At 34.7% G+C, this 14,924-nt stretch overlaps 1 protein-coding gene across 1 annotated transcript in view; it reads right to left on the reverse strand.

Moving 5' to 3' along the window:
* Positions 1-14,924, reverse strand: part of TMEM30A (transmembrane protein 30A) — a 36,314-nt gene continuing 21,390 nt past the window's right edge. The window contains 6 exon segments of the mRNA XM_038554544.1: positions 1-2,692; positions 5,358-5,564; positions 6,201-6,344; positions 8,175-8,262; positions 10,780-10,887; positions 13,170-13,277. Coding sequence (XP_038410472.1) covers positions 2,499-2,692; positions 5,358-5,564; positions 6,201-6,344; positions 8,175-8,262; positions 10,780-10,887; positions 13,170-13,277 — 849 coding nt within the window. The 3' untranslated portion in view covers positions 1-2,498.

Raw genomic sequence — 14,924 nt, forward strand, 5'->3', positions numbered from 1 at the left:
TTAATTTTGTTCATTTTTATTAATACAGAACATACTAACAGAACATTATCTTTGAATATATTCAGGATTACAAATACTGTTACTAACCAATAAACAAAAAATATTCACTTGACTCTCCTCTTGGTTGAGTAATTCTCCATTAGTACAGTTATTTTTCCCATTTTATTTTTAACTGCCTTATGATTTTAATGAAATTTCTTAGCTTTTACTTATTAAATAATTCCTTCAATTGGAAAACTTCATATATCAAAATACTTCCTGAAAGTCAATGCATTCTTCAATGCCTTCTACTTAACCTAAATGCAATAAAACGCAGTATGATTCTCTGAAAGTTGAATATGACATCAATATTTCCAAAAGATAAGCATAAAACCCCTAAGAAACAAATGCCCCCCCCCCCCCCACCATGCTTCAGAGGCCTTATGAATGTTCCACATTCTTAATTAGTAACAGGAATCCCTCAGAGCTCAAATGGCAGGGAACTGGAAGGAAATTGGGCCATCAATGAACTTGTAAGATAGATAAAACTCCAAATATATTTTAAGATTCTGTCTTCACCACAGATGAGAAAGTGCTGGAAAGATCTTCAACTTTTCTTTAGCGGCACCTTTGGTCCCCTAATTAGAAAAAGAGATGCAGGATGGCAGTCCTTCTTTACATAAACTCGATCTGGGAAGACTGGCAAAAACCTTTTCCCCTAATGACGTATCCCAGAAAATAAAATGCTATACGCAGGAGGGTCAAATATCAGAATAAATGACATTCTGAAGGACTAACAAAACAAAGGATATTTTTAGACAAAGAATACTCTATGCACTCAGCAATTTCAGAATAATCATACAGAAAGTACCTCATGCAATAATACTCTACCAGTTAAAAGTCATTATGAACTACAAGTTCTTTTAACTGAATTTCATGTTATACAAAACTTATGAAGCATGGCACATTTCTATTAATCATTACATTATTTTTTGTTTTTTTTAAAAAAACATATATTAATCAAAATTGATACATTACCCAGACCTTTTGATTTACAATATAACTGAAGGAAATCATTACAAACTGAATAAACAGCCATTCTTCTTTACAAACATACGAGTCACTTTAGTTAAAAAAAAAAAAAAGCAATTTCAATGCAATTAAGTCATCTCTGATTAAGACATACATTTTCATGCATGTGAAAAAATAGGTTTACATTCAAAATAAGTTCCATAGCAAACAAATTACAGCATTTATTCAATAAGGAATATTAAAATAATTCCAGTTAATAGAAAATAAAATAACTTCAACCATATATATTATAATTTATCATGTGCGTACTGTAAAATCTCCAGAATTTAATTAGAAAATTTAAAGAATTTATTTTTAAAGTATGTTTTAGGAAACAACAACCAAAATAATTGGTACCTTAACTAAAGAGAATGTGCATACACATCCACATTTGACCTATATACAAAAATTGAATGAAATATAGAAGAAATGAAGGTTACTATTTTCTAAAATTTCTGCAATGTAACATTAGTACTTAAATCAAAACTTACCTGCAAAATAAAAACAGCTTGAGGTATTTCCAATGCTGAAGCAAATTTCTGAATGCTAAATACCACAAGAATGAAAACAGTCTCCTTTCAACATTTATATCTGGTTTATAGTTGAGGCAGAAGATGAAGGTCTGCCAAGGAGTTTTCCCATCTCACCTATATTTCTGTATCCCTTAGGAAGTGTAAGCTTCAAGGGAAATGATCACATGTAAAAACATATCAAGTGAGTTGGGGTTCCTGACTGCAACATCTCAACCAAATGGAAAAAGAATTTTAAATTTTCCCACCTGAGGCCCATCTGACCTCTTCAGACATGACCATTAATTACTATGCTAGACAAGGTAAGCATTTTCTTGTCCTTTGAAAATAAAGCTAAACTTGTCAAAGAACTGTACTGAATAAATTGAATACATGAACCACCTCCAAAAAGATGGTACTTTAAGCCTTTACACACGACACATGAAAATGATGAAGTGTTTTATTTAAATTTGGTCTTTCTTCATCGTTTTGTAACTCTAAATCCTGCAAGGTTAGAAAGTCATTATATTCATACATCTTGTAATCCCTTTCTTCACACAATAGGCACACGTATACAGCATCATATGTCAATATAATATTATCAGCACAGCATAAACATTTAAGCAATAGATGCATTTCACATGAAAGAGGCTCTATGCATCATATGGCCTGACCCAACAAAAAGCAAACATTAGAATGCCATTTCAGAAGTTACAGTGTTGATATGATCAATATAGTTAATTTGTTTCATACCCGTCATATATTTCCATAAGACATCCATAAAGAAGAAGCAAAGGACAAAAACTGCTTTAAAAAAAAAAAAAAAGTTATGTGCCAACTTCAAAAATGACATACTAACCAGACATCAGCATTCGAAAGCTAAGTTGAATAGGACTGGCCTTGATGCACATGCAGTAAATTTGTTTTCAGAATATAAAATTAAATAGTAATGTCAGCAGTATTACTACTGTTTCTATATTTATGATTAATTACTAGCAGTACAACTCCGAGAAGGAAGGAGATGGATCCAATAGCGATGTAAGCAATCCCCAAAAATGGATTTTTTCCTCCCATCCATGAAATAGTGCTTAAGATCATCCGTTTTCGTCCATCAAAAGAATGTACGGGGTAATCTGAAGAGTGTATAGGAAGACTTTTCTATGTCTAGGTACTTGATTTTTAAAATATAACTTAAAAATTAGGCATTTAATTGCTTATAATTCATTGGTATAATTCTATGATACACAGGCACCTTACATTTTCTGAGTCACAAAATATATAATTACCTTGAAGCACTGATTTAGCAAATTAAACGTTAGTAGTAAAAACCAATAATAGTTTACAAGCTAAAGCAGCCAAATTTAAATTAAGGGTTATATGGTTTCTCAGGTACTTGTACTCTCATTACATAGAAGGGGCAAAAGGCCACAAAGAAATGCAATGTGAAACAAATATTTCAGATGAACAGCAATAAAACCCATAGAGAAAGAGGAGATCGACGGACCAGAAGAAAAAGGAAGAATGAAGAGATTGGAAGGTCTCTGTGAGCTCAAAGAACATGAACAAAGAGTAATTATGAGAATATGAGAGGATTCTGAGCACAAGGTCAAAGGGTATGATACTGAAGTTTTAACTTGCTAATTTGGAGCAATGATAAAACTCATGGTGTGACACAGAGTTGATGGCTGAAACAGAATAGAAGTGAAGGGTGGTCTATTAGAGACTTAATCAATGGAATATTAGTATACTGAATAAACTATTTACATGAACCAATTCTAAGATTTTGGGGAGAATTGGGGCAGAGAAGATAGAACTAAATCCCTACGTGAAAGGTTTGCAACCTTTTCCAAAGCATCTTTTGAATCAAATTTAGGCCCCATCTGTTTCTCTAGCTTCTGCAATTTTCCATCCCTACAGATGGACCCTATTATTCCAAAGGTCTCTCAAATCAATCCTAACCTGAAGCAGGAATGACTGCAGTAAGATTTCCAACTAATAAAAACACTCTGGGGGGACAAAATATCAAATTACCCGTCTAGCCTTTCTCTGTATTCCAACCCCCCAAAATGGGCTTCTGTCTTAATTCTAATATCTAATATCTAGGTTCCAACCTTATACGTAATTTTTGTAATTACCCTTAATACTTTACAGACCCAAATTTCCGTCTTGACAATCTTTAAGAGCCTACATTCCTCCTCACAGTTTTCTTCACAATGCCTAGGATGCAAATACTCTGTCAACTAAGACAAAGTGCTGAGTACTCCAAAAACTTTCCTTTATTATGCTCTAGGCTACAGGCTTGTCTATGTTCTTATATCTTACTAGATCTCCTGGATATTGTGACAGAGTTGCTTTCTACTTTGGCAATAGTCTTAGGATAATGTTCTTTCTAACAGCACCTCAACTGGGTCTGTCTGTCCAAAATTGCTCCCATGTGGGCCTAGTTTCTAAAACTTGGCTACTTTTACCCTGTCACTATCAGGTCATATTCAGTTGCATACTCAGATGCAAAATCAAGAGACTAAGGATCCAAAAAGATATTTCTCTTGAAATTAGGTCATTAATTAATGCATTATTAAACTGAAACTATACACTTATGGCTAATTTGGATTATGAAAACTCAAAACTGCAAAGATCATTAGCAAACATTTGAGAAAATTTTCATTCATGATATATGTAAGCAATGGGCTACAGATTAAAAAATATAAGGACTTTTTTTTAGAATAAAAGGTAGTGCCCAATATTTCCAGCTAAGGAAGACTTTGTATCCAGGCCAATATGGCTTGGTCTGACTACTTGAGTGAACTAGCTAGGGATGCAGCCTGTAGTAGTGGCTGATGGTAAAGTCATGGCCTTTCAAGTCAATACCTTGATTATAAATCCCAACTCTTCTATTTATTACCTGAACAACCTTGGGAAAGTTACTTAAATGCTCTATGTGCCTGTTTATTGTCTATGACATGGAAATGATACCCATCTCATAATGCTTTAACTAAATAAAACAATGAATGGACAGTACTTAGTATAATGTTGACATACAATTAGAATGAAATAAATGATAGTTATCAGCACTTAAGAGTATACCTGAATTGTTAATGTGGAATAATATAGCTAATGATAAAATGTTTTGGTACTATGAGTGAAACCATTATATTGATGTGAACTAATATCCACTGATTTTTTTTTCCACTGATTTTTAATATCTAAAAATATATATTAAAATAGCCCAGTACTACCAATGCCTATTTAGCATGAGTTATGCTCATTGGCCTTTGAATTATTATTATTATTTTTTAAGATTTTATTTATTTATTCATGAGAGTCACAGAGAGAGAGAGAGAGAGAGAGAGAGAGAGAGAGAGAGGCAGAGACACAGGCAGAGGGAGAAGCAGGCTCCATGCAGGGAGCCCGATGTGGGACTCGATCCCCAGCCTCCAGGATCACGCCCTGGGCTGAAGGTGGCACTAAGCCACTGAGCCACTCAGGCTGCCCTGGCCTTTGAATTAAACTCAATTACAATCTCCACTGTAGAAATATTTAGCTTCTTAATATACCTAGCACCAACATCTTAAATAATTCTACCAAATAATATGCTTGAATCCTAGTATAAAATATATCAAAATTTAAGACTTCCAGAAGATAAAAATGGAAAAATACTTTCTCACATATACACACATTCTCTTATAAAAATGCAGAGATCAAAACTAAAACAGAGTAGCATATCACATAACTGAGATAAGGGTGAACCACACTCCTTTCAAAGTCTATGAATCTGTGCACAGGGCCAAAAAAGGATACTGTATGTGATATTCAAATAGTATCGTCCAGCTGGTAATGTTGGATGTAAATCACTTTTCCGCTCTATAAGACGATATAACTTACGAAAAGTAGGTAATGCTGCAGTACGCATCCAAACAATAAAATCCTCATTTATGAACCCATTATTATCTGGTTCAGAATCCAGCATGTACACTGGCTTAACCCAGTTTACTGGATTTGTTGTACCTTAAAAAAGAAGGGTAAAAGGAGGGGACAAAATATTCAATTAAGAGTTACACTTAAAATTCACACTCAAAGATACAGAATACACAATCTGAGTATTTTTCCTATTTTCAAAGGTACAAATGCTAAGAAAGTCTTAAAATCTAGAGACGAATCCATTTCTCATCTAACAACAAATAACTACAAAGATTTGATGGCCATCCTCATTAAGAAAATACTAAAAGTATGCTATTGCATATATGCCAAAAAGCAGATGATTTAATGCAAAGATATAATGGTAAAAAACATTACATTGTGAATTTAAGGAGGCACAGAATCAAACTAAATTTTAACTTATAAGTATAATAAAAAATTGGGCCTATTTAAAAGAAGGTTGGCTGCAGGTTTAAAATACAATGCCTGAAATGCTTAAGAGAAAATACTGGAAAAATTCAAAATTAAAAGTACATCTACATTTTCTTTAGAATTTCAGTACATTAGAACATATTTTGCCTAACTTAATATGAAGTTAAGAAAAGTTGCTGTTTTCGTAAAACAAAAGCATAAACATTTTTAAGATTCTAAAGATAGAAAATTTTAGGTACTTCATTAAAACTCCTAGTCTCTATCATTTTTTAAAGAAATATTAGTAAATTTTACCTTTGAATCGTTCTTCTAGACTTTGGTCTCCAGGGGGATTTCTGAATTTTACATTTTTATCAGTCCACCAAGCAATACCTTTCTTTTTCAAAGGAATAGGTGTAGGATAAGATTCATTGCCAACAAGAAACAATTCTAATGTATCTAAACAGAAAAAAGAAGGTATTGTTAAATAGCATCTACTATATTCTATGAGAAATGAGGATTTGGTATCTGCTCCCAAAAGTGGTTATAACAGAGTAGGCAGGCATACATTTGGTCTTGATTTACTTATATGTGATAACTTTGTAATCCTAGGTGGAATTCTCTTTGCTCAATATAGTTAGAGGTCACTTCTCATGTATGGCTAGCTGATACATAATAAGGTCAAATGTTTTAATATTAACCCAAATAAAATAATTTGCAGAATAAACCCGCTTCTCCTCCTATCCTCTAAACACATTCCTGAATAGTTTCTGGCTTATCCACTTCTCTATCTGTACGTCCAATATAGCTACTGTAGGCATTAGCTACATAGCTATAGAGCCACTGAAATTATGGCTGGTCCAAATGAGTATGTTTTGTAAGTATATATTTCAGAAATAAAAAACTCAGTACAAAAAAACAGGATATAAAATATTTCATTCATAAATCTTATACAATGAATATCATTTATATGCTAAAAAGGTAATATCTGGGGCATATTGGGTTCAATAAAATATTAATTTCACTTGTTTCTATTTATTGTTTTTATTTATTTTTTAAAACATTTTTAATTTTTTTTTTCTTAAAATTTTATTTATTTATCCATAGAGGGAAAGAGAGAGGCAGAGACACAGGCAGAGAGAGAAGCAGGCTCCATGCAGGGAGCCTGACGTGGGACTTGATCCAGGGTCTCCAGGATCACACCCCAGGCTGCAGGCGGCGCTAAACTGCTGTGCCACCGGGGCTGCCCTATTTATTATTTTTAATGTGACTATTTGAAAATTTTAACCGTCTCATACTGATAGTTTACATTATATTAATATCAGACAGTGCTGGTCTAAATGACCAAATATATAGCTCCTTTGTATTGGGATAAATATTCAGAATTTGTGAAAAACGCAGTCTGACTTTTATTTTATCATATATGAAATATGAAGGCTAGCACAATGTCTCTGCTTCTTTCCTCCCAGAGAGAGATTCATTCTTAAAATATAATTCTCGGGGCGACTGGGTGGCTCAGTTGGCTTGGCTAAGTATTTGACTTTGGCTCAGGTCATGATCTCAGGGTCCTGGGATCAAGCCCCATGTTGGGCTCCCCATTCAGTGGGGAGTCTGCTTGCCCCCCTCCCTTTCTCTCTGCCCCTCACCCCTACTCATGCTCTTTCTGACTCTCTGGCTGTCTCTCAAATAAATGAATAAAATTTAAAAAAAAATCTCTAAAAATGTCACAAAACATTATAACATCCCATTAAATAACTAATTGATATATTTATTTTAAAACTGCTTGGGGCACCTGGGTGGCTCAGCTGGTTAAGTGTCTGACTCTTGGTTTTGGCTCAGATTATCAGACTGAGCCCAGAGTGGAGCTCTGTGCTTAGCGGGGAGTCTGCTTGAAGATTCTCTCCATCTATCCCTCCCTCTACTTGCATATGCACATGTGTGCACTCTCTTCTCAAATAAATACAACTTTTTAAAAGATTTTATTTATTTATTCATGAGAGATACACAGAGGCAGAAACATAGGCAGAGGAAGAAGCAGGGTCCCTGCAGGGAGCCCAACTGGGACTCAATCCCTGGACTCTGGGATCACAACCTGAGCCAAAGGCAGATGTTCAACCACTGAGCCACCCAGGCATCCCCAATAAATCTTTAAAAATAAAATAAATAAAGTTGCTCAATTTCTCAATTTCATTCATGTTTACTAGACATCAAATTAGAATCAATAAATTATACAAATTTTCCTATTTATGTGTTTATAATCCATGTTTTTGTTTAGTATCTATATCATACCATTAAACATGCTGTTGGCAATAGCTCCACAAGGAGCAATTGGTTTGTCTTCATTTCTTCGATAAGGCTCACATTCCTTACTGGGATTCTGATATTTAGAAGGAAAAGAAGAGACAAATTATTATATGAGCCTCTGGGATAACTACAAGCCAGCCATAATCACTGATTAAAAATTCAATCCCCACATGTACCTCACTTACAATGCATACAGATTAAGTCTGTATTGCAAAGACTATGAATAACAACACATTTAAATACTCAAATTATTTAATGTTACTGTATTACCTTTTTATGTAATCCTTCCTTGCAAATATTTTGTCATATAGGCATATATCGAATTGACTGTTTTATTTTCATATCAACACACAAAAATCATACCACAGAGTTTTCTACCCAAGAAAAATTAAGCATTCTATTGTCAATCCAGTTGTGATGTAATAAAAGGAATCTTCAATTTAAAGTAGATTGGAGGCTCTACTTCTACCGATGTACTAAGTAACTTTGATAGTAGATTGTGAAGGATCTTACACACAATGTTTTAAGTAATTTGGACTTAAATCTGTCCATTCTTAAAATCTTTAAAATTTCTGAAAGCCACCTGGTCTTAAAATCATCTATTTTGATCTAGCTCAGGGATCAATAAATGACATACTACAGGCCAAATCCAGCCCACCACCTGTTTTTATAAATAAAATTTTATTGGAACATAGTTACACTACACCCACTCATAAGTACTGTCTATGGGCTACTTTCATTCTACAGTGGTAGAGGGGAGTAGCTGTGTCAGAGACCATATGACCTGCAAAACTGAAGATGATATTTCCTGTCTGGCCTCTATGGAAACAAAATCATCAATTCCTAGTTTAGGCTAAAAGCTCTGCCTACAGCCTGTAAGAAAAGAATCAATCTCTGCTTCTTTTGCCTTTAGCAAAGAGAGGATATATCTAAATAAAAGAATTGTAAATCAACTACCATTTTCCAGGTCTCTGAACATGCCGCATCTATAATCCCAATAAACAAGTTGATAAAGGTCTAAGAATTCTATGTGTCTCACAGGACAGCACCTTCTCTGGATTTGAGTCCCCACATGAACTGCAAAATACTGCAGATCTAACCAGATTAAAAATAGACTTATTAATTTCCTAAGATCCCAAACATTAGGAACTAGCAATAAAATAAGTAGGGACAACCTAGAGCAGATATATGCTTACCAGGAGCATTCTGGTCACAATATAGTCTTAAATGGCATTATAAGAGATTCATTGTTTCTAAGAAATTCTAAATAGCTCCGACTCTGAAGGTTTGTGGCACTGGCAGCAGTAACATAAAAGACCATCAACCACTACTATGAAAAGCTGAATAATAGTCAGGAAACTAAGATCCTCTATCCCAAATCCAGCTGGGCATCAGAAGGGGAGCTTGTTTAAAATAGGTATTTTAGAGCTCCATCCCTGCAGACAGACATGAATTTTTTACACTTAGAAGTCTGGAATCTGGGCAGCCCCGGTGGCACAGCGGTTTAGCGCCGCCTGCAGCCTGGAATGTGGTCCTGGAGACCCAGGATTAAGTCCTGCATCGGGCTTCCTGTGTGGAGCCTGCTTCTCCCTCTGCCTGTGTCTCTGCCTCTCTCTCTCTCTCTGAATAAATAAATAAATAAATCTTAAAAAAAAAAAAAAAAAAAAGAAGTCTGGAATCTGTATTTTCAAAAAGTTCTTCAAACGATTTTTCAGTAACCAATCCTTTGAACTTTATACTTAGGCTTCCCACAAGTTAAAAAATAGACAGCATGTTCAATTCTAAAACACAACCTCAGAAATTAAAAGTAGTTTATTTACATATTCCTACCTGGTATAATAATGAACAAATCCAAACAGACCAATTATATATCCAGGATGCTAGACTCATCAAAATCCGATTACAGATTAATAAAGCAAAAATCTAACGGCACTATAAGAAAGAAGCAGATAGTAGGGCACCTGGGTGGTTCAGTTGGTTAAACGTCTGCCTTCAGCTCAGGTTGTGATCTCAGGGTCCTGAGATAGAGCCCTGAGTTGGGGCCCCTACTCAGTAAGGAGTCTGCTTTTCCCTCTGCCCCTCTCCCCTGCTGATGCTCTCTCTTCTCTCTCAAATAAATAAATAAAATCTTAAAAAAAAAAAAAAAGCAGGTAGTAATAGTAATGTATCCTCTGACTGGAAGAAATCATTCATCTGTGCGAATTCCAGGGGGGGAATTTAACCAAAAATCCTCATTAAATAAACTATAGATGACAAGTAACACTTTAATTTCATCCTAACATTATTAAATTTAACATTTCTTTTTGTCTATTTTTTAAGACTTTATTTGTTTGAGAGAAGAGAGAGAGAGAGAGAGAGAGAGAGAGGAGCACACAAGCTGGTGGGGGAGAAACAGAGGGAGAAGCAGACTCCCACTGAGCAGGGAGCCCGATGCAGGGCTTGATCTCAGGATCCTGAGATCAAAAGCAGCCAAAGCAGATGCTTAACTGACTGACCACCCAGGCAACCCTAAATTTAACATTTCTAACTAAACTATTACCATATATTATTTATATCTACCACATTTTCATATTCCCACCATTTTACTTACAAGTAAAGCACCAGAATCTCCATTTAGCTGACTATCATCTCGAGACTTCACATAACGACGATGGTTTTGATAGAAATTAGACAGTCCATAATACATAAACACATTGCCCTAGAGAAAGAGAAGGGAAACAATTTTCATATGAAACTATTAAGTATGAACTTGTTTTATGCATACACAAAAGCTATGTTAACTTAAAACAAATACTGGAGTGAATCCTACCAATCCTTAACAATCTCAAACAGTACAAATTGCAAATAAGGTTTAAGAAGGTATGTTACAAAAGTCTAAGAATAAACTTAGAAAATATCCTTAAAAACTTCAAAGAAGTACTATCTTCATGAAAAAAAAAAAAAAACCCTCAAGGTATCTATTACCCTATTTTGATCTATTTTCAACTTCAGATGTTCTCCATTCAGATTGGTCTCCACCCAGTCAATTTTTCAATAAGATAATAGTCAAATTTTCATTTATTGCCCAAGTAAATTCTGAACTTGAATTGAGACAATAAATTTCTCAACAGATACTATATTAGTAGTTAATGAGTTAATAATTAGTAAAGTAAGATGAGTCAATATAGAACAATTAAGAAAAATATTTTAACATAGTTGAAGGAGCCAATGTGGAATAACTTGGGAAAGAAGAGTAACCTATATACATTATAATTATTTAGAAGACACCACAAACCCATCTTGTATGACTTAGAGTTTAAGAGGTAGCAAAAACATTAATCTATTTTCTCCTTTCTGGTAGCTACCTCTATAGTCTACAATCATCAATACTCAATAAAAAAAATTCAGTAACATTTTAAGTAGGCTTTATTTAATTTGGTATTTTCACATACACAATTATTTATTTAAAATTTGATTTTCAGGGATGCCTGGGTGGCTCAGTGGTTGAGCATCTGCCTTTGGCTCAAAGCAAGATCCTAGGATTCAGGATCAAGTCCTGCATTGGGCTCCCTGCAGGAAGCCTGATTCTCCCTCTGCCTATGTCTCTGCCTCCCTCTCTGTATCTCTCATGAGTAAATAAATAAATTTGCAGCATAATGCAAATCTTTAAAATAAATGAATGAATGAATGAATAAAATTTGATTTTCAAATGTCAAACTATGCAAACGTTCCTATTCCATATAAAGAAAATGTTTATATAAAAACTAGTTTTGGTATCAAGATATCACAGAAACAAAGAATATGCTAAAAAAAAGAGTATCATCTCAATTAAGAAGCAGTACAGTAAATTTAACTTATAAACTTTAAAAGAAATCCCGTCAATAAATAGAGACAAAAAACTCTGAAAGGGCTGTTAGTCTAATCCAAAGTTTGGTCTTGTGAAGGAACGCAGAGCCCACAAAAGAATACGCCTTTCAGGAAGAGAAGTTCTGAAATAGGTGTTTTTGGATGGAGAATGAAACTACTGAAGCTTCTAATAATTACAAGTCTGTTTTATCTCAATTCTGCCTGCTTTTACAAAAGCAGAACTTAATGCATCTACCTTTACAGTTTTCTTCCTCACCTTGAAAAAGAATGACATTTTTAATGATTTTTTAAATTTATGTGTTATTTCTGCTGAAACAAAGTAAAATAATTAAACTCCTGTCTTCTCCCAAAGTTATATTCATGTTTTTTACAATATTATTCTTTCATCTCAGTACAAGAGCATCTACAACCACTAGATGGCAAACACCTACCAGGGACTACAAAAGCCATAGGGCCTTTAAGAAAATTTTAAGTGTAGAAAAATCTAAGAAGTTCACAAGTATAAAGTAGTTTTGTTTCGTGAAGAATAAAACAATTTTTTAAGCTCAATTTTTAGGTAAAGGAAAGCACAAATTGGTCTTGTCATGACTATTCTGAATCTTTATGTCCTTTAGGAGCTGCTCAATTTCCAGTGACAGCTAAAGATGAACGCAAAAAGACACACAGACAACATACACACACACACACACACAGTGTTCTAACTGCTTATCAAGACATAAAAGATTAATAAGTTTTCACTACATGTTTACATTTACGGTAATTCATATCTGATAGAGAAATAATACAATTAAATAATAAATGACCTAGTAAATTTTCTAAAGTAAACTTACTTTAGTGTTAAAAGTAGGCAAAACTATTTGATATAAATATGATACAACATTGATTTGTACAGTAATAAAATTTTCCAGTGAAAAGATAAAACATTTTAGCTTATAAAATACTAAACTATTAAAATAAATAGATGTATTTAATTACCAGACAGCATAATGCAAAGGCCAAAACAATCTTCTTCAGAAGGATATGGACTTCAATAAATTAAAGTGACTTCTCTACAAAAATGAAATAACTAGAAAAAAATTGTAATAAAATATCAGTATTTTTTAAAGCAGGGCTTATCACATTAGGAATACAAACCTCAAATGACTGTTCCAGGGTGAAGTTAATGGTACAAATACAAGGTGTCACATTTGGAGACAAACATTTATTGCAGGGACTGGAAGGGTCTGTTCCGGTATAATCAATCTGTAAGAGAAAAATGTAATAAGCACTTCCTTGGAGAAAGTGATACAATACACTGTGAAATAACTTGCTATTTAAAGAAAAAAATGAGTCCAATGAAGCAACCCATAGCCCAGAAAAAAAAAAGTTGTTTTTAAGGTAATCTGTTTTGACAATGTAAGGTAATAAAAACTGAAAAGGAGTCCTATGCTATTCTACTGGCTTATCTTTCCAAGTAAATTCCTCTTTCCTTTTTACCAAGAGAAATATATTTATACATAAAATCAGGTATAAAATTCTAACTGCGTGATGTATAAAGATTTAAAGAGCTATATCAAGTCTAAATAATTAAAATACCAACTTGATTCAGAGATCAGTAAATCAGTTATTGCTCTGAAATCTTCCAACCTTTAATACCTTTCAGTCACCTCAGCTTTCCATGGTACATTCTGAAATTAAAAACAAACAAAAACTAGTAGGTATCTCAAGAGCCACCATTTTCTTAAAAACTTGGTGTTACAAAATAAAGAATCTTTCTTGTCTTTGTCCTGATTTCCTGGCAGAGAGCTTCTTAAACTCTTGGAATTTCCCCAATGACAAGAGTGTATTTGTTTTTGATAAGCCCCTTGATTCATACACTAGAGTTTTCGCTAAAGAGAATGCCCAGGATGGGGGCTGGTCACCAGAAAGACTATATGTCACTTAGGCCTTTAGCCCAGCCCAAGGCTCTGGGAAGAGTGGAAAGGCTGGAAATTTAGGTCAAACAAATGGGCCAATATTTCAATCATACCTATGTCAAGAAATGTCAATAAAAACTCTGGAAACGGGATCCCTGGGTGGCGCAGCGGTTTGGCGCCTGTCTTTGGCCCAGGGCGCGATCCTGGAGACCCGGGATCGAGTCCCGTGTCGGGCTCCCGGTGCATGGAGCCTGCTTCTCCCTCTGCCCCCCCCCCTCTCTCTCTCTCTCTGATGTGACTATCATAAATAAATAAAAATTAAAAAAAAAAAAACTCTGGAAACAAAAGCACAAGGGTGCTTCCTGGGTGGTTGACCCACTGATGTGCCAGGAAGGTGATGTGCCCTGATTCTACAGGGAGAAGGCACAAAGTTCTATGATCAGGACCCTTCCAGATCTCCATGTGTGTTACAATAAAACTGTAAGCACTAAGCACTTTCTTGAGTCATTCTAGCAAATTATTGAAACTGAGAAGGATCACAAGAATCTCAGATATATAGCCAATTGGTCAGAAGTGCAGATGACCTGGAGACCTCTAAACTTGCAACTGGCATCGGACAGGCAATCTTGACTGTGTGTGGAGGGAAGGGAAGGGGCTTTAGGAAAACCCCGGATTTAGAGCTAGTTGACCAGAAGTGTGGGTAGCCTGGGGACCTAATTTGCAGCTGGTGTCTAAAGTGGTGGCAGTCTTGTTGGGAACCATGTCTTTATGGCTGTAGAATCTGATGCTATTTCAGGGTGATCAGTGTTAGAACTGAATTGCAATACACCAGCTGGCATCAGAAGACCTGGCCTGAGAGCTAATATGAGAGCCTTTATTTTCCATTATAAGAAATTTTTTAAATAGATTTTTATTTTTTTAGAGGTTTTAGGCTCACAACAAAATTGAGTGGAAAAGTACAGAGTTCCCATATACTTCCTGCCCCTCTACATAT

The sequence above is a fragment of the Canis lupus genome, chromosome 12 (assembly GCF_011100685.1).
Source record: "Canis lupus familiaris isolate Mischka breed German Shepherd chromosome 12, alternate assembly UU_Cfam_GSD_1.0, whole genome shotgun sequence".
Classification (NCBI taxonomy): Eukaryota; Metazoa; Chordata; class Mammalia; order Carnivora; family Canidae; genus Canis; species Canis lupus.